General features: G+C 37.7%; 1 protein-coding gene across 1 annotated transcript; it reads left to right on the top strand.

Annotated features, from left to right (window-relative positions):
• Nucleotides 1–206: 206 nt before the first annotated feature.
• LOC128981725 (uncharacterized) lies at nucleotides 207–23,895 on the top strand. Its single transcript, XM_054400660.1, has 8 exons — nucleotides 207–840; nucleotides 3,091–3,361; nucleotides 6,086–6,233; nucleotides 7,346–7,528; nucleotides 20,843–21,344; nucleotides 22,173–22,443; nucleotides 23,001–23,152; nucleotides 23,705–23,895. The coding sequence occupies exons 1-8, from the start codon at nucleotides 207–209 to the stop codon at nucleotides 23,893–23,895; spliced, it is 2,352 nt and encodes a 783-aa protein (XP_054256635.1).
• The last annotated feature ends 475 nt before the right edge of the window (nucleotides 23,896–24,370 follow it).

Below are 24,370 nucleotides of genomic sequence, written 5' to 3'. Positions count from 1 at the left end.
TTCTTTCATAATTTCTTCAGTTGAGTAACTCTCCAGTATCTGCTTCCTTGAAATAGAAAGCTGGTGTCCCTGAACTCAAATGGCTTGGAATCACTGGTACGAAGGCAACTCTGTACAGTGCAGGGATTGACTTATTAATAAGCACAATGTAAAAAGCAAAATGTAATTTTTCTTTTTTTTTTTTTCTTTTACAGAGCTATAGAAACATGAAGATGTGGTTTTTCCTGTGCATTTTAATTGTTGTGATCCATTCCAACAGTTATTGCTATAGAAGTAATTACCAAGGTGTAGGAAACCAAAATCAAAGAGGCCAAGAAAACCAAAATGTTGCACAGAATGCTGTAAGGAGCAGTGTTTGCCGGTTTGCATGCTGTTTCTACAAAGAGATTTCTTCTCAGGAAAACAGTGGGAATATTTTCTTCTCTCCTTTGAGCATCTCTACTGCCTTTGCAATGCTGACTTTGGGTTCCAGATCAGACACTCTGACACAGATTCTTAGGGTCCTTAGCTTTAATCCACGTGAGATTTCTGAAAATGAAATACATGAAGGTTATCGGCAACTCATGCAAATGGTAAACAGAAAGAATGGGGGGTTACAACTAAATATGGGAAATGTCTTGTTTGTGCTTGACAAGCTGAAGCCACAAGAGAAATTCTTAAGTGATCTCAGAAACTTCTATGAAGGAGAAGTTTATCCTATGAACTTCAAGAGGGCCGATCAAGCCCAGACAAAGATCAATGAATATGTAGCACAAAGAACCAATGGAAAAATCAAGGACCTCATAAATAACCTTGATCCACTTACTGAAATTCTTCTTATTAGCTATATTTATTTCAACGGTAAGATATATATACATCTCTCTCTCACATTCTCCTGCTTCATACATTATTTCCTCAGGTCAGCTAAATGGAATATAGATAATTGGAATATAGATGATATAGATTGGAACGTATTTCTTAATTCTCTTGCACAAATATTTGGCCAAACTCAAGTACTGTTTTCAAGACAGGCTTTTATTTAGCATTAAGCACACCTTTAAAAACCAGGGGGAAAAAAAGCTGTTGATTTTTCTTTTGCTGAAAGGTATTTGAAGGAGCAATACATTTGTTTACCCAATAGGCACAGAAGTTTGAGAAACCTTGTATTAAAGGTAACTTTGTATTACAGATAATTTTCATATGACCTAGTAACAAGTTCTGTTTAAAATTGGATATTTATTTATATTACTGATTTAATCTCTCAGCTTCTCCAAAGCTGGTAGAGACTCAGTTTTATTTTTAGAAATTTTATCTTGAAATCAAGAGTCGATTAATATTAATTGGTCTAGAAGCTGGTATTAATCTTGAGACGATCTCTAAACATCACACACCTCTATAAACACTTCTTACTTCTAGGCTTTTGTCCACACTCTGTGTATTACTGCCCGGCTTGCACAGTATAGGTGACTCTCCTCCCACTTTGTTGTAGAGTGGAGTAATGTAGAAATCCTCCTCTGGACCATAAATCTGGGAAGTCTGAAAGTATTTTGCCCGTTCTCAGCCCACAAGCATGCTGTTCTACAGTACACCAGTTTCCTTTACCATGCCCTAGCTGAGCTGGTCACCACTTCGAGGTTCATTTTTTCCTGCTTGAACACTGTGAAGTATCCCTAGAAGGTAGCGTCCTAAGAGAAAGGAGAGGATAGGAATGAGTTCCTCTGAAACAGAAGGAAATTATTAGTGAGTATCATCTCTGTCTAATCTGTGTGCTGAATCCTAACATCCTACTCAGTTTTTAATCAAGCAGAGCTCTATCTGCAATCAGTGGGTGTTTTCCCTGAGTTGAGCATTAGATAAAAGCTGTTTGAGTGTTTCAGGACTTGTGTCATTCATGTTTCTGTGATTCATTCTTCCTTTTTGGATTTTTTTTTCCCTTAAATGTATGAAGGCAGAAGTTCTGCCTGTTATATATCTGATGGTAGAAAACACCACTCTTATTGAAGAACAGTAGCAACTGCCTTCAAGTCTATTTACATTCAAGTTGTCTATTTATATTTTTTCAGAGCCCAAGACATGCACTAAGTCTCATCTCACCCTCTCCAAATATTAAATAATTGCTGTTTATGTCTGTTTTACAGACAATGAAAACAGCAGATGATAATTATTTCATTTGTACCAAGATGCCTAGTAACCATTTGTTCAAATAGAAATCATAAGGCAAAAGAGCTTGCATCTTGTTTCATGGTTTTCTTGATGGCATTTATTTCATTGAGCATTGTGACTGCTTTTGAACACCAAATTTGATTTTTAAAATATATTGTTCTAGAAAGCAAAATTTACTACAGAGAAACATGTCTTCCTTTCAAACAAAACAAAACCAAAACAAACACCTCCTCCGTTTTTTCCTCTTTTCTTCAATCTGCTCAGCCTCTTAAATGGACAAAGTGTGGATAGCTGGAATTTGGCTTAGTAATTCATCTCCACTAAGGATGAGAATCTTTGAATATAGACAATTTGTGTAACTATGTCTACAGGAGAAGCCTATGGAAATTTAATACTGTGAGCATGACATTACTAAAGGTTTCTGTAATTGCCTTAATTTGTTTTTTAATCCAGACGTCTGGTAGAATTAAGTTCTTCATTACTTTATTTGCCATCAGCTAAAGTGGCATATGAAACTCCTCTTTTCAATTAACCTGAATCCCTTAATTTATGGAAAGTCCATCCCCTGGTAACCCTTCACAAGGCTATTTTTGTGCAGAAGTAAGGAGAGAATCTTTTTTTCTTCTGTGTTCTCATTTAAAGGCTGCATTGTATGAGGGTTTTATAGACTCTTTAAATTGCCATGGATGAAAAGTACAAAGTGCAACACTTGGTATCTCATTTAAGTGAAGGACATTGCAGCCTTCTGTAAGATCTGAGGGAATTTTTTACATTGCACTATGAACTGTGTATTGCTATTGAATTATTCCGAGTATTAACTAAGACTAAGTGCTCGCTGCAAACTGGTTGTGAACTTAATCCAGCTGTACCACTTTCTGTTATCTATGAATGTGTCCTATGGTTTCATGTTCTCAAAATACCCTGTAACTCTGTCTCTTATATTTCAAGCTGAATGGGAAAAACCTTTTGATCCAAAATACACCAAAAAGAACAAATTCTTTGTGGGTGGAACAAAGACCGTTGAAGTCCCAATGATGTTTGGAATGGGCCTGTTCAAGCATGGCTACGATGAACAGCTGTCTTCCACTGTGGTGCAAATGGATTACAAAGGAGGTGCTTCAGCATTTTTTGTTCTGCCTGATCGAGGAAGAATGAAGAAGCTGGAGAAAAGACTGTCTTGTGAACGTATGGCAAGATGGAGGACTCTAGTCTCAAAAAGGTAACATTCTGCAGTTCTTGGTTCAGATGGCAGGCAGGGAGACACATCAGTTTCAATCCTCTGTACTGTGACACAAAATCAGGATACTAATTTTAGTTTGGTCTTAATATACAGAAGAATTCCCACTGACCAAAGCTGAAATCTGTTTCTGGTGTCTCTGTGTTTTCATTTTCTCTACTGCACAAAGTGAAAACCTTCACAGCTTTAGGACCTTTGCCATTTCCACATTTTGTTTCCCATCTTCAACTGTCCAAAGCTCAATTTTTCTGTTTTAAAATTTTGCACTTTTTTTGGAAGAAGTCTCCTACCTTTTGCTTACAAGTAAATTCTTATCATTTTCCTTCATCATTTTTTCTTGTCTCTCGCTTCCTTTCTGCCTATTACAGTTACCAATAACTGCACATTTAATGCTGAAATAGCAACTTTCTTTTGGCAGTTGTGAGGACAAAGTTCAATGATAAGGGTATAGATCTGCTGTACTCAGGCTCTCTGAAGAGTTAGGAAAAGCAGAATTAGGATAAACTGCATTTGCTTCAAGGTAAGCCTGAGATTAGAAGGCAAAAATGTTACATGCTTTTGAAAAACAACTTTAGATTCCTCTTTAGTGTCATTTGCAGTAGTAGCCTTTGGACAGGATGAAATATTTATAAAAGCACAGTCACAACATGTTTACAGAATCAAGCCCTTCAGTTCATTCATGAATCTGATGTGTTATGTTAGAGACCTTCACACATACACATATGAATATTATACTGTTCTCAAGACAAAAATGACATCCAAATACAGAAAACCAAAACCAGTGCCATGCTCTTAACTCTGATTTATTGTTAAATCTTAAAAAAAAAAAAAATCTAAAATTCTATTAATGAAAAAAAAAAAAGAAAAGACAGACAATGTATGTAATTTTCTGTGCCACTTCACAGTTTGGAAACTTCTGGGAGAAGCTATATGGTTTGTGACTAAAATCATAACAGGACAAATAGGATGATGAATCTAGATGTGTTGTTTTTGTCAAAGGAACACAGTTTCCTTTAAAATTAGCAAGAAAGGCACTAATTATAATTTATGCTTCTTCTCTTCATCCTCTCCCTCATCCCCAGTTTGGAATAATCCACCTAAAAGCTGTGAATGGGAGATGTAAATCTTGCAATATAAACTGGCATCACTCCTATAGATGAGATTGTCCCATGCAGCTCCACATTTTTCATTATGACAGTTCTCTTCTGCAAATTAATGATACAAACTCCTCCTTTTCCACCTAGTTTTCAAAGCAACCCATTGCCTTGTTATTGTTTGAAGTCCCTTTAATGTCTTAATAAATGGGTTTGATGTAGGATATGGAATGTTTTGAGGGTTGTAGGCAAGCTGGGTTTGTCCATGTATCTCTCTCTGCACACTGACATTGACACAAGCTGCAGAAGTATTGTGAGGAATATTTTTCATTACTGTTGGCTGTTCAACATGGGATAATGTCAAAGTATTGCCAGTACAAGCAATTGACATCTATTTAATGGTAGAATTATGGAGAAAACATCACTGTCTCTTCTGGAAAATATATTGCAGTGCTTCCAGCCTGGTCACATTGTTGCTGTGTGCATGCAGCTTTCCCTTTCCTGCACGTTGAAAGCAAGTGGAGGCTTGTGATTGAGTGTCTTTATGTAACAGGAAGACAGATGATTCAATGACAGTTGCATCCTCATCTGAGACAGCAATCAGCACAGGCAGAATCAAGAGATGAGCAACCTGTTATCAATCCACTAGCACTCTCATTTTTGGTTACCAGCCAGACTTGACATTTAAATACTGTGGTACTCTGGAGGTATGTGCCTTTTCCTTCCCAGTGTATGGCTTGCTCTTTGATGAGCTTCACAAAGTGCTCCACATCTCCCTGACCAGGAACCTTGGACTTTTGTCCAGGTTTGTCACCAGACAAAAAAAAAAACCCAACCCAACCCAAACCAAACCAAACCAAAACCTACTGCCATCATTGCCACTAACTTCTGTCTCATTGTGCTGCCTCTAGATGTAAATGTTGACTTTAACCCATGAAAATGAATTTTCATTTTCTTACTTGAAAGAGCAAGAAAGGAGTCAGAAATATAGACCTTTGATTAATTTATAGAAAGCAGCAAACTAGTCACTTTCCAACATAAAAAAATATTTAGTAAATCAGACATTGGACTTGACATATAAAAGTATTTCTCTGTTGACTAACTCTATTCTGTCAATGTGGTTTTCTTTTTTTTACTTTTTCATCCATACAATCACTACCACATAATGTCCTACTCCTTTGTTCCATCTTTTTGTTTTCTCTATCCTGATTTGAATCCTCTGTATGGAGCATGATGGAGGTGTTTCCAGCAGACTGTACAAAATACCAGTAACTTCTGAAAATGTCAGACGAGGATCCTTACGGAGGTACATCAGTTCTATTGTGCTGAAAGATCATTGGTTCAATCTCACTGTTCTTGTGTTAGAATCCTGCAGACTGTGAGCCAGCAGCCTACAACCCTGTCCTCTCAACCAGCCTTCCAACATTGTTATAATGTTCTTTTCCTCTCCTCAGATTAATGTTACTCTACATCTCCCATGTAGGCTACAGAGAGCCTGCAAGCAAAATGTCTTTGGGCAGAAAGCAAAATGAGCTTGTCTCTTGGGAATCTGAGTTATCCTGTGGTATCTGATCACAAGCCTCACCATATTCTTGCACTTCTTTTCTGGCAGCTCAGCAAATATTTATCTTCCAAAATTCACTCTTTATGGGACATACAATCTAAAAGAGATATTATACAAAATGGGCATCGTGGACTTGTTCACTGATAAGGCTGACCTGTCTGGGATCACTGGGCAGCCCCAGCACAGAATTTCCCAGGTAAGTCATATTTCTTTTTGTTTTGTTTGGTTACTGACACTTACATCACTTTCTTTACATTACATTCATGATGCAAAACTTGTGTAAAGAGGCTTTGCTTTATATGAAAAGGCAGCTGCTGGCATACAGAGTACTTTGCCCATATCACTTGCACTCTCAGTGCAATTGAGTTGAAGTTACAAGTCCAGTGTTTTAATCTAGGAGACATTTTTTATCTGCATAAGGTAACCTGATAAAACAGACATGACCAAGTCATCATTTCTTCACACCTCAATACCCTCTGGCAGTGTGTTGTTATAGTCATTACATTTCTTCTTTAGCCTACCTGTGGGTAAGCAGAGAGATGTAGGATATATCACTGTTTGTGTTTTATGGATGGGAGAGGAAATGAAAAGCACTGTTTGGGGAAAAATGCAGTTAATAAAAACATTTGGCTTCAAGCCTGTGAGAAATGACTCTCATTAGGCAAAAGCTATAGATAAGTCATATTTCAATAAACCTAGAGCTTAAAGCTGGCAATCATTGCAAATTCCATTGTCTAATATGAGCAAAATAGTTTCCTTCATGATCTCAGCTGGAAGTTAGTGAATTGGGGTCTGTAACTGTCTTGATTTTGCAATGTAAAACTTAATACGTTTCTCTGCCCTGTCCCTCCTTTTCTGGACCTTCTCCTTTGCTTCTGTTCTTCCCAAGACATTAAGAGCATGGGAAACATAATATCAGGTGTTATTCATTGTGCTCACCTGCATGTTAATTCTTGAACTGTATGAGCTTTTCATAGTTAAATATGATCATGATATCTTAACCTTTAGTATAGATCCACAGATCTGCACAAGTGGGATCAGGGAAGAAAGCAAGCAAATATTTTCAGTAACAGGGATATGCCCATCCACTGGGGCTGATCTTTTCCTCTCTATGACTAGGAAAGCTCTTCTGTATGTAGTTTGCTGATTTTTTTTTTCCAATTTTGCTTTCTGTGAAGGGGACTCATACCTGCCCATCTGATACTTGTTTCTTACCACTAACTTCTTCAGGCACTTTCAGATCAAGCTCTTATTTAGGTGACTGGGTTTTGTACCCCTTTGACCTGTAAAATGTCTGTTTATTCACAGGCTATTCATAAGGCTGTGGTAAAGGTGGATGAGACTGGCACCGAAGCAGCAGCTGCCACCGGCATGGAAATAGTGCCTATGTCTGTTCCAGTTAATATTGTATTCAACAGACCCTTCCTAACAGTCATAACTATGGAGGAAAATATACTCTTCATGGGAAAAATTGTCAACCCTCTGAAAAATGCTTAAGTTGAAGTACATATTAGGTATGTGGTGATCACCACTGTTCAATCAAGTGTTTGACCCGATGAGTGTGGTATGGCTACAGAGGGATCTCCCCCTCTTAACTGACACTATTATTCACTGTTTTTTGTAGATGAGACTCTTCATCAATTCAGGTTGTCATAGTTACATGTTTGTTTGGGCCTTGTCTTTTTTTTTTTTTAATTTTTTTTTTTTTTTTAAGAAAGTTGCATTCATGCAGAACTGTCATTAGGATAAAACAGGCCTGTGTAATACTGTCAGCATACATACAACTTCTAGCAGGGAAGATGAGGAGCATGTGAGTGGAGAGGGTTGTGTAATCCTGGTTCTTCCCTCACAACTGACTTTTCACCTTTATTTTTGCATTGATTAACAAATGGGTAGAAGTTATGGAAATTTACTACTTCTGCCCGTTTTCCTACCAACACAGACTTTATATCTAGCATAGCTCTTAACATTCATAATGCTTCCTACCTTGCATAGTACCATTGTTGTCCAATGAGTCTATTACATCCTTGCCTTTCAGCTGTCATCCCAACTAAGCTACTGCAAAGGGGTCACAAAGAAGGTGTGGTTTTCCCCTGCAGATGTATACTGGCATGTCCACTGTTTCTGTGAGAATTTAATGTCCAGACTCATTCAAGAGTAAAAGTTAGAGGATCTAAGAAATGAGTCTTAGAAAAGGAGAGGTAGACCAGATCGCTGCAGTTAAGTGCCCTGGAGCCACCCTTTGTGAATCAGAGATACAACTCAGAGCAGCCAGAAGACTACTTCTAGCCTATGTCTGCACCTAAACCATCTTTTAGAATCCCACAAGCAGCAAGAAACACAAGCCATCTCTCCCTGATGCCAGTGCACAGCTGTAACATTACCATCTGGCCCTGGATGATTAGCCATGCTAGTAAGTACCATTCCAGTATTGTTTGTAGGATCAAACACCCCTGTCAGTGACACCTGTACTCTATCAGTAGCACCATGTCACTTGACATCACCCCTTCTGTTCCCAGACTGTCAGGTAGTACAACATTGGTACTCTATTTCTCATCTGCTTCATAGTTAGTACAGCCAAAATATTATAAAGATCTGGTTTTGCCATTAAGATACATGATACTAAAAGTCATATTCATAAGTCACATGCTTATCTTTTTTCTTGTTTTCTTTCCTATCTGTTTTTTTCTTCCATTTTTCACAGCATCTACCATTATTTCATTACTTTGCTCATGCTCATGGTATATATCTGATTTCTGGTTGCAGGAGGGGTAAATTATTGACTAAAATGGGTTAATCTGTTAATAGATATTAAGCATTAACACCAGCCTTTGTACAGCCTTGAAATATACAGACAAATGTACTACGGTAGAACAACAGCAATGAATAAAAATGACTCTAAAAAGTTTCTAATTTTGCTGTTTTATTTTTGTACTTCAGAGTTAAGTATCATTCAAGCAGGGTTTTTGACCAATGTCAACAAACAGTTATTAATATACTGCTCATATACACTGAGATGCGGATGGTAATGCCAGTGAGGAGATTCAGAAAGTCCTCTGCTTCAGGCCTGAGAAGTAAATTCTGCTTTAGCCCATAAAAGGCTATCTCTGTTAGAAGATCTTTTGGGGAAGGTTAGGCATTTCTTTGATGCAGAGGTATTTCAAGGGCCATAGACAGCATGCTGCTTCTGATCTCTCTAGTGTGTATCTTTGTGTGTGTTTCTTATCCCCTTTTTAAAAAGCCCTCACAACCCCCTCTACAGCTATGTTACCAGTCTTCACATACATTTTGAGCTGTGGTTACTGTTATCCCATGAATAAAATATGGGCCATCTAGATCATACTTCTGTAAAAGATTATGAGAGGAAAACAAGAAAAGTGCTTAGAAGCTATCACCTTTTGGTAGAGGACCCCACTTTTTATTAAAGTCATAGTGCAGAAAAAATCATCTGTGTGGCATTCAAATTAGGCATTAAGGCAGAATAGATTTAGTATTTTCCAAAATGAAAACTGTGTGTTCTAAATTTGTTCACACTTGACATCGCTGGATCCATGGAAAACCTTGACAGAGGTTACTTTTCTACAGATTCTGGCAGATCTTGGTAATTAATATTGATATGAAGGCACTGCAGATCTTGCTAAGTCACAGCTTTCCAATATAACCAGACCTTACAGCTTAGTTTCCTCTACAAATATCTAGCAATATATTTGGATATAAATTAAAAATTACCTAACTTAAAAAAAATAATAAGGAAAAGGAAAAAAAGGAAAGTAAAAGTAAAAGGTCTGAAAAGGTCTATTTACACAGGAAAGTAAATCAGAACTATGAGGAAAAACTTGAGAGAATGAAATGAAAGTTACAATCAAATCGGGAAATGCCCTCCACCAAAAAGAGCAATCCCACAACATTACATCTGAAACTGTAGTAAGAAAGCACAAAGAAAACTTGGTGTAAAAGTTTGCAGAAATCATAGTATATAATAACATGGTTTTTTTCAAAGACATCAGAAACCTGCCAAAAAAGACTGAGGGACAGCTGATGTTCAAAGTGTAGAAGTGCTCAGAGGTGGTGTTAACAAAACATAAAAGCTCAATCCACTGAGCATGCACTTCCTTTACAGTTGTTGAGCCTGGGTTAAACTAACAGTAGAAGCATTTTTAGACCAAGAAGTCAAAGAGCAAATAGCAGCAAATTGACAGGATTATTTAGTATGTGTGCGAGATCTTCTAGCTGTCTCCAAAAGAAAAATGTGAAGCTTTCTATTGTGATATATCAGTTATACTGGTGCCTGCTTTAGATTAATAAAAAGTGACAAATGTGAATTGATTATTTTTTTAAAGGTGCAAGTGAGCGTGCAGCGAATTTTAGACAAGTTATTCCAACTTTGTGAGTTAGGAAACTGTAGAATTTGTCGTTGTATGCGTAAGTATGACAACATGTTGAAGAACTAACGTGACTTCTATAGAATTGTAGAATTATTCAGGTTAGAAAAGACCTTTATGATTAGTGAGTCCAACCATTAACTGAATAATACCAAGTCCACCACTAAACCATGTTCCTAAGTGCCACATCTACGTGTCTTTTAGTACTTCCAGGGATAATGCCTCAACCACTTCCCTAGGCAGCCTTTTCCAGTGCTTAAAAACCCTTTTGGTGAAACTTTTTTTTCCTAATATCCCATCTAAACATCTCTTGGTGTAAGTTGAGGTCTTTTCCTCTTGTCCTATTATTTGGGCAAAAAGACTAACCCCCACCTAGCTATAACCTCAATTCAAGTAGTTGTAGAGTGATGAGGTCTCCTCTGAGTCTCTTTTTCTCCAGGTCAAACAACTCCAGTGAGGCATGGCCTCACCAGTGCTGAGTACAAGGGAAGGGACACTTCCTTAGTCCTGCTGGCCACACTATTTCTGATACAAGCCAGAATCCTATTGGCATTCTTGGCCACCTGAACATACTGCTGACTTCATATTCATCCAACTGTTAACCAACACTCCCAGGTATTTTTTCTGCTGCTCAGCTTTCCAGATGCTCTTCCCAAAGCCTGTAGTATTTAATGGGGTTAATTTGACACAAGTAGAGGACACAACACTTGGGCTTGTAGAATCTTACACAGTTGGCCTTGGCCCATTCAATCCAGCCTGTTCAGATCTCTCTGTAAAGCATTCCTATCCTCAAACAGATCAATACTCCCACCCAACTTAGTTTCATCTGCAGACATACTGAGGATGTGTTCAATCTCCTCATCCATATCATTGATAAAGGGTTTAAACAGAACTGGCCTCAAGGCTGAGTCCTGGGCAACACCACTTGCGATTGGTTACCAACTGGATTTAACTCCTGTTCACCACAACTCTTTGGGGCTGGACAGTTTTTAACATCACAAACCTTACACCTATCCATGCCATGAGCAGTCAGTTTTTCCAGGAGAATGCTCTGGAAAATGGTCTCAAAGACTTTACTAAAGTCCACATAGACAACATCCACAGTTGTTCCCTTGTCCTCTAAGCAGGTCGCCTTGTCATGAAAGGAGATCAGGTTAGTCGAGCAGGACCTGCCCTCCATAAATCCATGCTGACTTGACCAGATCACCTGCCTGTCCTGTACGTGCCATGTGATGGCACTCAAGATGTTCTGTTCCATAACCTTTCTCAACACTGAGGTCAGACTGACAGGCCAGATCTTCCCTCTGGCACTTCCTGTAGGTGGCCATCACATTTGCTAACCTTCATTCAGCTGGGACCTCCATGGTTAGGCAGGATGGCTCAAAAAATGATGGAAAGTGTTTTAGTGGATCCCATCCTGTCCTATAGGCTGGTGTGCATTTAAGCAGTGTGCCAGGTCACTGATAATTTCCTATTAGATTATGGGGGCTCCATTCTGCTCCTCATCTCCCGTCTTCCAGCTCAGGGTACTTTGTACACAGAGAGAGCTGGTCTTCCTGTTAAAGACAGAAGCAAAGCAGGCATTAAGTAGCTCAGTCTCTTCCTCATCCTTTGGCATTGTTTCCCTCCCCATCCAAGGGAATACAAGGAATGAAGGACTTGTCCTATATTTGGCATGATGGTCTCTAAAGATTGCCATTCACTGCCACTCAGGATAGAGACTTTGAAGTGATGCAGGATAGATTACTGAATATGTCATCTGCATGGTTAGTGCTGGTAAAAAGAGTAAAACAAACACTGAGAGAATAATAAGAAAGAAAAAGAGAAAAAGGAAACATTAGTATGCCCCCATGGCAGACCATGTCTTTTTTTTTTTTTTTTACATGGATTGCAATGGTGTTAAGTTCTCTGAATGATTGAAATAGGTGAATTTACATCTGTAAGCTTATTTGCACTTTACAATCATTGATCATACTTTTTACAGTCACATGAATGCCTTGCTATTTACCAGTGTACCTTCACAAAGGCTAACTAGATCTATTATAGCTCTTAAAGCTTCTGTGGGTTGTTCCTTTTTTTATCTAAAAATTTTTACATTTCTTTTTTTAATGGGAGTATCTCATTACTAGTCTGTCCTTGCCATCAGATTTATACCAAACTTTCATGTTTAAAATTTATTTTTACATGTTAATTAGTTCTCAGTATATAAGTTCTAAACTAATTTTCCTCTACATCTTTGATCTTACAGCATATTACAAATTTATTTTTAGTTAAAAAAAAAAGCAAATGAGACTACAATTTTGAGTATCATTGTTAAGGACCTCTACAACAGATGCAGAAGTTTTATGCATCCTGACTTGTAAAGAATTATTTTCTTTTTAGTCAATCTTCTTCTAAAATAGCCTTTAGATAATATCTATACTCCTGTATTGGTATTATCTTAACAACCAATAAATGCCATTTCTCTCCCAAGAGAAATTTCAGGTTGTTGAATTTTCCAAAATTGTGACAAAAATTTTAAATCTCAGCAGTTTTCCTGAAAATAGTATTGACATTTGCTCCATTTTTATTGGTTAATGGTAGGAAAGTTTGTCATCTGATGGCATCTTATGATAGAAGTTGGAGTGGAACATTTTCATCATCTCTGTTTGAAAATGTTGACAAACCAAATGCATTCCTGAAAATGTCATGATTTGCTTGACTCTCTTACATAGAAATTACTGCCTGAGATAACTTCCAAGAACTTTTCCTGAGAAAGAACTTTTAAAGAGGACAAGGGTGACAGAAAGAATCTGGGTAGTTGCACATTCTAGCAAAATTTCTCAGATGCAGAAAAATGTTGAAGTGAAAATTTTCCAAGTAGTTTGTAAGTAATACAACACTGAAGTTGTAGCTCAGTTATAAACCTGCTACTACCAAAGATGAATAGGGATCTTCAACTTTCAGGCTTAGTCCCAGCTTGCAGGGGTTTGTTTCTGGTGAGGAGCCAGCTGGTAGTCATTGTGCTTCACAAACTACCTCAGGAGGAATCTCAATAATTCGGAAATCACCGAAGAGCAGGAGATGATAGATGACATCTGTTCTGTAATATTTGGGTGTTGGGTTTGAAGTTAGAGTAATTATGAATGTGGAGGCGAATTAGAAAAACAAACGTGTTTGTTAAGAGATTAGTTCAATCATCATTAGTATGAGAGCTGGAGCATGCACAAAGGCTGGAGACTAGTTCAAACTGGTTTTCATAATCGCCACCCACCTAAGTTCTACCAAAAGCATTAATTTAAAAACATTGCATCATCAAGGAAAAAAAAAATACTCTCACTGGCTGATCAATGAACCTGAGAGCAGTGTGTTGCCACCTAGAAGTTCTTGTGACCTGATTAACCTTTTTGCTCTCTATGGCTGACCTCCGTTCTTGCTGACCCCAGCCTTAGGAGTACAAAAATGCTCTGCTACACTACGGAAAAAAAGATCTGTGAAAATCATTCCAGATTTTTCCTGGACCCCAAAGGTTGACATTTGATGAAGGATCTTGCTGTGACTCATTTTGGAAATGTGTCTGTCCAATATTCTTCAATAGGCTTTATTTGCCATTGTTCTCCAAGATGATATAGGGAGGATAGAGTAGAGGCATGGTGTGTCAAGAGGTGAGAGTAGTTTACAGGTGACTGTGGGAAATGTGAAGAAAGGCAAAAAAAGAATGTCAGATATCAGTATGTAGTATGTAAGAGCCAACATTAGAGAGGGTATTGCCTATCTAAGAAGTTTTGGTCTGTTCTGAAATAGCCACAAAGCCAATTTTCTGTTTAAGCTAAGTTTGAGATGCTTGGCTGATTACATGGAAAAATGGTTTCTTGTCTGCATGTTGATCTAAAGCAGGATTTTCAAAAGCTATGCAGTGTTGGCCTGAATTTTATCCTACCATAGTTAAAAGTAGTGTCCAGAACAAAGCTTAATCTGCTGTAATTCAAAATAAAATTGAAAACTGCCTTTCTACTATGTTTGTTCTCTGCTGGATAAACAATACATTTGTACCCTGATTTTCCAAAGAGCTGCTCTATATGAATAGAGAGACTGACAAGGAGTAATAATGTGAATTACCCCTGGTGCTTGCAAGACCTCTTTCTGGGTTCTCTCTTTCCGCATTAGCCAAAATCCATATTGTGTGCTTGGACATCTGATCTTCTGAGTCACCAAATAATGTCATTAATGTTTACTTCAATCCACTTTGATCAGCCTTATTTGATCAGCTTCATGATTAAAGGTAGGCATTCAAGTCGGTATCTCTCAGGAGTACAGAGGAGGTAAAGGAAGCAGTTCAGATGAGATGGTCTCAGATAGCAGGGTCAGTGGGCCAAATGGGAAGGTGAAGAACTCTGTAATGAAGGCTTTCAAAATAGTGTTAGTTGCTTAAGTCTTGAGTTACTCACTGGGATGGTTCTTGTTGACTATATTTTCGTGCTGTATAGACACACATTTATTACAATTTTAAGTACTATATTGCTGTTGGAAACCCATAATTAATTGATTAATTTCTTTCTTTCTTTAGTGGAAGAACATTATTAGGAAAGGCGGCTGAGCCAGTAATTACACAGTATTGGGCTGTGGCTTGGAAGTTTCTGCTCCCCTTCCCAGATCAGTCACAGGTTCACTTTCTATAAACTTAACTTCTTGTCTGCTTATAGCAGACTGAGGATGATTATCTTTCCTTTCTTTGTTTAAACAGTCAGAACAGAATTCAGGGGCCTTACCATAAATAAAGGGTACGATTTTAAAAGCACAACCCTAGACTGGCAGTAGATAAAGAGGTTCACGTGAAAAATGATCCCTGCTGGCATGGTGCAAGCTTGTGTCAAATTAAAAGGTGAAGAATTTTTTTTTTCAGTGAGCACAATGATCTTATTCTTCTCTATTTTCCTGTACAAGATTCTTGTGTTGTAGTAACTATCATTTTCTAGTCATGAAACAAAATATAAAAAAGGCTGGCCTGAGCAGTGTCCTGCATGCAAGTTATTAATACTTACGATTTGTGTGTGCTTCATCACTTCTGCCCATGCTGTAATTTACCTAGGTAGCTATCACCTCTTGGATGCAAATCTAAGCACACCAGGAAAGAAGACACTTCCTATAAAGTCTAGAGGACTTTTTGCTGAAGCTAGCAGCTGAGGAACATTTTCCGTTTCACTCTGAAGCTGCAAAAATCTGCATCTTGCAGATCACATTTTTTCAATTTATGTCACTGTTACCCAGGAAACCGTGGTATCCAACTGATAAAAAACAATCCTGTCTTCATTAACTTCAATAAAGAACTGAAGTGATGCTCATTATTTTCATGTCATCTTATCTCAAGAAGGAAGTTAGATATGTCAGTTTTGTCTTCCAGATGAGAAAACTGAAGCCCATCAGACAGTTAGTGTTCCCAAGGTCAGAGTTAAGCTGCTCAACAGAGCTAGCAATCTATCCTGAATTTTCTACCCAGTGATTCTCTCATTAGGCAGTCCATCCCATCCTGAAGCCATTCAAGTATCCTGATCAGTGTTTGAACAATGGAAAATATTAATGGAGAACTTTATAGCCATGAAGATGGCAACATGGTTATTTTGACAGCTATCTTGGGGGTTAGAAGGAAAAAAAAATAGAATGCACACTGTTCTTTCACAAGATCACTGTTGGAAATAATTCAAATAGGAAAATCACAGAAAGCTATTTTTTTTACAATATTCGTATAATAGAAATACTCAAGTGCAAAAAGATTTTGGAGTTGTTATATACAGAAAAGTTCTCATTTCTAATGTTAGAGCAACCTGCCTACTTTTCTAGTCCTTTTCCAGGAGAGTCCAAGTCTGCTATAGGCCCTGTGTCCTATCTGCCAACCTAAAGATGAAGTAGGAGGTTTAGGTATTATTGATGCACCACACATGTAACACACCTGCTACATTTGGTAGGAAATATGTAATTGGCATTGGGTTTTCCAAACAAAAAAAAAAAATGGTGATGAGTGTTAATTACTGGGTAGTGCCATTGGCATATTTTTTTTTATTCCAGTCCCTACTTTCTACTTATTTCCTACATATTATTAGTGATGTTAATGCAAATGAAAATCAATTCTGTGAGCAGAACTCCCCCCCTCCTCAGGAGTATTCTAATCACTATATACAGATTGTATTTTATCCCAATTTAACATTCCATTTCTAAATTTATAAATTCTAACTTCCTGGCAGGATGATGGAGGAGATTCTCCAATAAGTATTGAAAATGTGGCATGACCACTGTGCAGAGATTGGGCCTTTTTTTCTTCATTATATAGCTCATCCAGACAAGAAGAACCATCGTTCACCAGGCATGCCTACATCAATCTTAACCATTTTCCCTGCATTCTAATTGCCCAATCCTCACCAAAGACTATTAAATAACTTCAAAACTAACAGGAGGGAGGGGAAGGCAATGTTCATCTCAATCCAAATTCCAGTCTCCTGGAATTTGCTATGCCAATATGCTTGAAAACTATGTACTTCAAGCATAACAAATCATTGCATTACTTAAAATAGATCTATATGGATAAAGAATTTTTTATACATATATTTGAAGCAACATGTATATCTATGAGCCATAATCCCAGAACAGTTATTGTGGTTGCTAAGTTGACACAAACCTTATGATTTCCTGATCCAAAGTGTAAAAATCATAACAAAACCACTGAATAAGTTGAATGGTTCTGTTGCCATTGAATATAGCACCTATGTAAGATACAGCAGTAACTTAAGATCTTTTTAAACCTGCTGCAGAATGATTTGCACAAAACAAAACAAATAGGTGAGAAGCTGTTTACAAGATGTTGGTAAATGCACAAATATTACATGGGTCTCTTTCTTCTAAACATGTGAGTTGTGACGTGATAAGGACACCTACATGAAGAACACAGCAGTAACACAGACTTGGGTAATGTAGACTTTGTCATGGTTTTAATTATCTGAAGACATAAATCACATCTGTTTTCTTATTTCAGTATTCATGTTTTTTATTCCTATTAAAAATTAGTAGAGAAGGAAGATCTAGTTCAATAGATGAATGATTGGTACGAATCTGGTTAATATGGTTTCATGACACAGTTTTAGAGTGAATTGTGGTCAGCAGAGAGGTGGGACTGTCAATGGCTCATGGCAATGTGTGGTACACCTGACACATGTACATTTGTTCATCATTACAGTTTAAAGCTCATGTAGCATCTCATTGCTTTAGCCATAATGAAATACTAGGTAAATGCCTTGTTAAAATATAGCTTAACATTATTAAAGCCGAAACAGTAATTACAAGGTCTCACCAACGAAAAAGAAAACAAGAGGCTTACAAACATTTTGTAACACAGTTCATCTTTGACCACCATGACATGTAATTTACCTAGGCTTTGATGAGTAAAATAATCTCTGTGTTTGTGACCTTTTACAGTTGGAATTAGAGGTAACAAGTAAAAAGGAAAGGGAAAAAAGAAACAAAGGGAAAACTAAGAAGAACATCAAGACAAGGTTTATCCATGTTCTGTCCCCCTGTTTATCTATGTTTATATTGACAAAATTACATGTGAGTAAACAAGCACAGAGGAAAAAGAATCACCACAAATGGGGAAATGTATTTCATGTCACCACTACTCACGGTCTTTATTGTTTACTGGAAATATTCAGTCAACTTGATCCATTAGCATTCTATCCCTATTGGAAAACATTGATAGAAACAAGTAGTGCTTTTCTCCATTCCACCAATTTAAATTTGTGTGAGAAGAACCAGGAGAAGGAGAAGTGGATGTGCACATGCTTGCTACTTGTATTGTCAGCTCCTGCCTGAGGCAGTAAATAGCATGCACACAAAACTAAGATAGTAAGGGGCCACATCAGTCACAGTAGGAAACCCATCAGGTAAACATGTTGTCCTCTGGATGACAGGCAATTGCAATCAGACTGAGAAGGTACACCAAGTAGTTCAGAGCTCATATTCAGGCTAAGGATCAGGAGGATCAGACTCTAGCTCTGGTCAGACGCTGGAGGAGTAAGGAGATGCTGTGATGTGTGTCTGTCTGCTCCATGGGTGCTTCAGCACACAACAAAAATCTACCCTTCTGGTGCCAGGGGCTGGCATCTGGTTCGAGTGGCTTCAGGCACAACCTCCTGGTTTCCAGTAGGGTTTTAATTACATAATGTTTGTCTTAAGTTTCTCCATATTGTCACAGGCAACAAACAGAAAACCACAGCTACTATTCAAATTGCTGAAGATGCCATCTCCATTGGATGAATTGCATAGGTGATCCTCAGAAACTCTACTTCATCAATATTTGTTCTGTTTCCTCCTGTTCTTTTTTTTTTTTTTTTTGTCTCTCATTTTTATCACATCTGTTTAATGTTTAACAGTGGAAATTAGCAGAAGATGATGTAGCAGTTTAAGTAATAGTATTGGAGAAGAGCACGATCAGCTGAATGTATCGGAGCTTCTGATTTTGTAAGTACTACACATGCATTTTTTTTCTTAGAGACTTGCAAATTATGCTTTCTGCTGTCAGTGGAATTTTCATGTTAAGTTAATTTCATTTATCTGCATGTGACTTGGTTGTGTGCAGATGCTGCAATGAATTATTCATCAAGCAAACACGCAAGGGACCAGTGGGACCTGCTGTTCTAGGGGAATATACTTCACCTGAAATGAGAACAAAATAATCTTTGAAGTCATGGGGGACTTATTAAGTAATTGTTAAAGCAGAATAATGATGCAATCACTTTTTGTGATGGGAACAGCCTTCCCAGTGACTCAAAATTAGCAGAATTCCACTAGTGACTGAACAATTTACAAACTCTTCTGGTGACCATTGAATTGCTAAGGCAGGACTCTCTAATTAGGACCAGGGTGAATGTAGGGGGTAAGTAGAAAGACACAAATTAAATTTAATTACTCCTTTTATCCCCATATATAGTGAATTATTTCTGAATTTCCAATTTGCATATTAAAAACACATTCCAGATTTAGTAAAGCACATTCCAATTTTTTTCAGCTTTGACATGGTAACCAAAAAAAAAAATCCATGACTGAAATCTTCTAAATTCAAAATGATCTATTAATACACCTAAAGTGAATAATATGTGGGAAAAAAACTTGATGACAATATTCAGTGTTTTCCAGCCTCTGGTAGAAGTATTCCTTTAATATTTTTGTAGAGAGCTGTGATACTGGGAAGAGTTTTTAAAAAATATCTTTTATAGTAGATGTTAAAAACAAAGTCATGCCTAATATGAAATTGCTGCAGAAACTCCATAATCTGTGGATCAGAAATTCTTTGAAATGTAGGCTAAGCTTTGTTTGGACACAGAAAGTGGTTATAGACAGTCAAATATTATCCTCTTTTTCATTAAATATGCAATATCTCAAATGACTAGAGAAAAGCAATCTGTGAAATGTTAAACAACAAGGATTTCAAAACACTCTCTCTACTCATAATTCCTTCATTTGTCTGCTGTGCATGAAGATGGGTGGTTGTTTTTTCTTTTTTGTATGAGAGGAAGTGGAGGAGGTTTGCCTAAACCAGATGCAAATAGTTGAATCATTTTACCATCTAGGGCTACGCTACGTCTTTTGGGTTATCATACTCAGATCCTAGTAAACATGACAACCCCCAGCTAGTGTGTAGGGCTGCTACAAAACCAAGAAAAATCAGTATACCAATAAAAAAATACAGCAATTGGTTAATCTAAATCATGCTTAAGCAACAGATCCTGTCATCCTTCGCATCTGGGAAGGAATACTGGACCAAGAGAACTTCACCTTGACAGTCACGGGAAAATGCATTCCTGGAAGAGAAGGATACAAACAGGCCATATTGGCTGGAAAGTCAAAAGGAGCCATAAGAGCAGAAAAGTTCTAGAAATATTCATTGCAGAAAAGCCATAAAGGCAAAAACCTTATTTTCAGAGACAGGAAAGAGAATGTCTTAACAGAGATTATCATGCGCTTTGGCTCCATACATTCATTGCCAGTGAGAAGAATTGCTTTTTCAGAGCAGTTACAATGGAATATTGTTGGTTTATTATGCCTGAAATTATAATTTAGAATTTGATTGAATTTATTAATGACACCTGACACTCTGTCCATGGTTGTTTTAAATATCCTATGTATATTAGATCTTTACAGCTGTAATTTATACTATTTATGTTAGCAAACTATTCATTATTTATTATTGTCAAACTCATCATTACCATCTGCTCATCTAATGGTTGTTTATTTTGTGACAGAATAATTTGAGAAGATGAAGTATCTCCTGAGCCTGTGTTTACTCCTTGCTGTTCTTTGTGCTGTGACCCATTGCCACCACCAAGATGTTTGCCATGAAGTCAATAATAGTAACCTGCATGATGGAACAGAAAATTTGTTAAAATATAACTGTGACAAGCAAGGCTCTAACTATGCAGATTTTGCTTTTAGATTTTACAAGCAAGCTGTATCAAAAGAAGGTGACAAAAATGTTTTCTTTTCTCCCTTGAGCATCTCCACTGCGTTTGCCATGCTGGCTGTTGGTGCTAAGTCAACCACTCTGTCTCAGATTTTTGATGGACTGGGCTTTGACAATCTGTCCGAAACTCGCATACATGATATACATGAAAGTTTTCATAAGGTTTTAGCAGTCATTAACTGCACTAATGTTAACACCACATTAAATGTAGGGAATGCCCTGTTTAGGGCTATTGAGTATGAACTACAGGAGACATTTTTACAAAACTCCAGAAAATTTTATGATGTGGATTTTTTTTCTAGCAATTTCCATAAACCAGAAGAAGCTAAGAAGCAAATCAATACATATGTGGAAGAGAAAACAAAGGGGAAAATTCCTGAATTAATTGGTTATCTTGATCCAAGTACTGTGTTGGTTCTGGTTAACTACATTTATTTTAAAGGTAAGATTTTTAGCATAATTTTCCAATATATTATTTTGATTAAAAAAAAAATGCAGGGAACTCCTGATTAGTGAAGTGACTATTTAGAAAAGAGTCAAACTGCACAAGACCTTCCAAGTACAGACTGGATCTATATATTATTATAGAGAAATACTGACTGCTTGATTTTGGCCCAATTTACCTGAAAGTTGTAGACAGAAAAGTCCCACAGTAGTGGACCACCTCACAGACAGGGACCCACTGCATGCAATGTCACTGGTCTGGGGGCATCGTGAATAAAGATGCTTCCAAGACCTCTATGCTGATTATATCTGCCAGTCAGACTGTGTGGATTGACATCCTTGCACTTCCAGACTGTCCACTGCATGAAAATCTAGGACATAGTACTTTGAGGGCCTGTGCTACTGAAGCCCTACTTAAATGTTAGGATCCTTTATTCTGCTGATTAATTCCTCACCAGGCTGAGTGCAGCCGGCTTGCATCATGTACTGCCTAACAGGAAAGGAATAACAAAGTCCTATGGTGCAATTCGAATGATACAAAAGGCACAAGTGATGGGAACAGGGCTACAATAGAAGCAGGAATTAGTCCATTGATCCTCACTAACCTTTGGTTGTTTTTCAGCAAGACAGGACTTACTCACACTAATTGTGCTAACATACTGCATAGATAAAATGCTTCCTTGTAGAAGGTTGAAGTGATTTAGTGATCCTCTTCTGCCAAAAGTATCCCTCCAGTATTCTAACATTTGAGATGATCTGATTTATATCAGCCTTTTTTTATGACCTTCACATGTTTGAACATAACATCTTCTCTTTCCCCCATTAGCCACCTGGGAAAAATCTTTTGATCCTTCACGTACACATGAGGATGATTTTTTTGTGAACGCAAATACATCTGTTAGAGTCAACATGATGCAAAGTGATAGCTACTATGAAAGTTACTATGATGAGGATCTCTCTTGTGAGGTGGTAGAGCTGCCTTACCGGGGCACTGCACGAGCATTGCTAATTCTGCCTGATGATGGAAAGATGAAGCAAGTTGAAGATGCTCTCTCCAAGGAAACTGTTTGCAAATGGGATGAAAATCTTGAGACCAGGTAACTTTAGGTCGATGGATTACTATATTTGAGGATGTCTCACTATTTTTACTAGCCAGCCTCCCCCTGAGTATAATATCGCAACTAGGGAATCCCAAGATGAGCCAGAGCAGAGCATAATCAAATAAATAACTGGAAGCTCTCTGACCTAATAGAAGGGAGCACAACATGTTAACAACTTCCTCAAGACTAGTTTCGCTACTTTTTGGCTACTATCCCTCTTGGATTTTATCCTCCATTTCCCTTCTATTCTTTTCCACAGTTGGTCTGCTTACTTTCTGTAGCCCTCTCACTACAAAACTCTGCTGGCTGTGTGTGTGGCACTGGGATGAAAGAATGACAGTGAAGAAGTTAGTTTCTTTTTCCAAAATCAAAGAGAGAATGTAGGTACAAGAAGATGGTGCTTCTCTCTGGATGCTGAATTTCTCAGGGAATACAAATGCTACCACCAAACAAATTAGTACTCAAAATAATGTTTTTATGTGTCACTGAATTGCATAATATCCAGCTTGCTGGCTGCAATGCTTCACTGCTGTTTTGTTTTCTTTGTTCAACAGGTCATTACATCTGCAGTTACCAAAGACTTCTATTAGTGGGTCTTACGATGTTCAAAAACTGTTCAAGGAAATGGGCATTACCGAAGTATTCTCTAGCCATGCTGATCTGTCTGGAATTAGTGGCAGCCCTAATCTTCAGATTTCACAAGTAAGTGAACAGACAGAGCTGGTGATGGGGTGATGTTTGGTTATGCTGACCAATTATGTCTAGTGTTTTTAAAGACTTGGTTTCCCTCCTTGTCTTACTGGAGTTATAAGTAAAGCTCCAAATGACATGTAAGGGCCTGCTTAGTAATTGTGCTTTTCTACAGAGAGGGTCTGCTGTACCCACCAGATCCTATTATTAGCATTTAAATAGTAAACTTTCATTAGCCTTGGAATAACAGAGAAAGTGCTGCTAGTGGAAGTTCAAACTATCTAAGAAAATAAACCAGCTAGTGCGTGGACCATTATTACTCCCCTCTACTGAGCACTGGAAAGACTTCATTTAGAGTGTGTCCATTTTTATTTTTGCCCCTCCCCATTCATTCCTGATGTGTAAAACACCCTTGTAGGCTGTTGGAGATTTACTGTATAGTAAAGTTTAGTCCACTGGATTTTACCACTTCTTTCTTCTCCAAAATATTCCATAAGAAAAGAGTTTATCTTCTGCTTGCTGTCCCATATATATATACCACAATGTTTGGTCTTTTCCTTGCAGGCAGTTCACAAGGCCCTGCTGCAAGTTGATGAGGCTGGAACTACAGCTGCAGGAGCCACAGCCATGATCTTGAACAGAGGTCTCCAACATTCTGTTACCATCAAATTCAACAAGCCCTTCATTATCTTGATTTTTGACAAAGAAACCAGCACAACACTCTTCATGGGGAAGATTGTTGATCCTACTAAGAAGTAATTGCTGACTTACTGGACATACTGGTATGAAAAATGAGTTTGCACATGTGGGCCATTTAGTACTACTAACTACTCTCTAATTGAGGACTATTAAGATGTAAATGATGAATTTCCCTCCCAAAAATTGACTGTTTTTAAATGTAACACTTTCCCAAGTTGGGTAATTTCAATTATTAATATGTTTTCCAAATATTCCTTGGAAGATAATCTTTTTGTAAAGCCTGCTTTTATTTCTACAAGTGATTTCTCTCTGCTAAGCAGTTTTGTCCAGAGTACTTTCAGTGCTGTATTATTCACTAAAAGCTTTATCCCAACAGGTAACAAATCCCTTTCAAGTCAATCATGCCTTCTCCAGGACATGCTGATGATCAGCATCTGAGCTCGTCCCTCTAGAGACTGTTCTTGCTTACATAGCTCTTTGCTGCCTAGGGTGTTGTAGGCTCTCTCACATCTTACAGCTCTTTGCCTAGGACATT

Source organism: Indicator indicator, chromosome 4 (assembly GCF_027791375.1).
Source record: "Indicator indicator isolate 239-I01 chromosome 4, UM_Iind_1.1, whole genome shotgun sequence".
In the NCBI taxonomy this organism is placed as follows: Eukaryota; Metazoa; Chordata; class Aves; order Piciformes; family Indicatoridae; genus Indicator; species Indicator indicator.
This window is presented reverse-complemented; position numbering and strand designations above follow the sequence as displayed.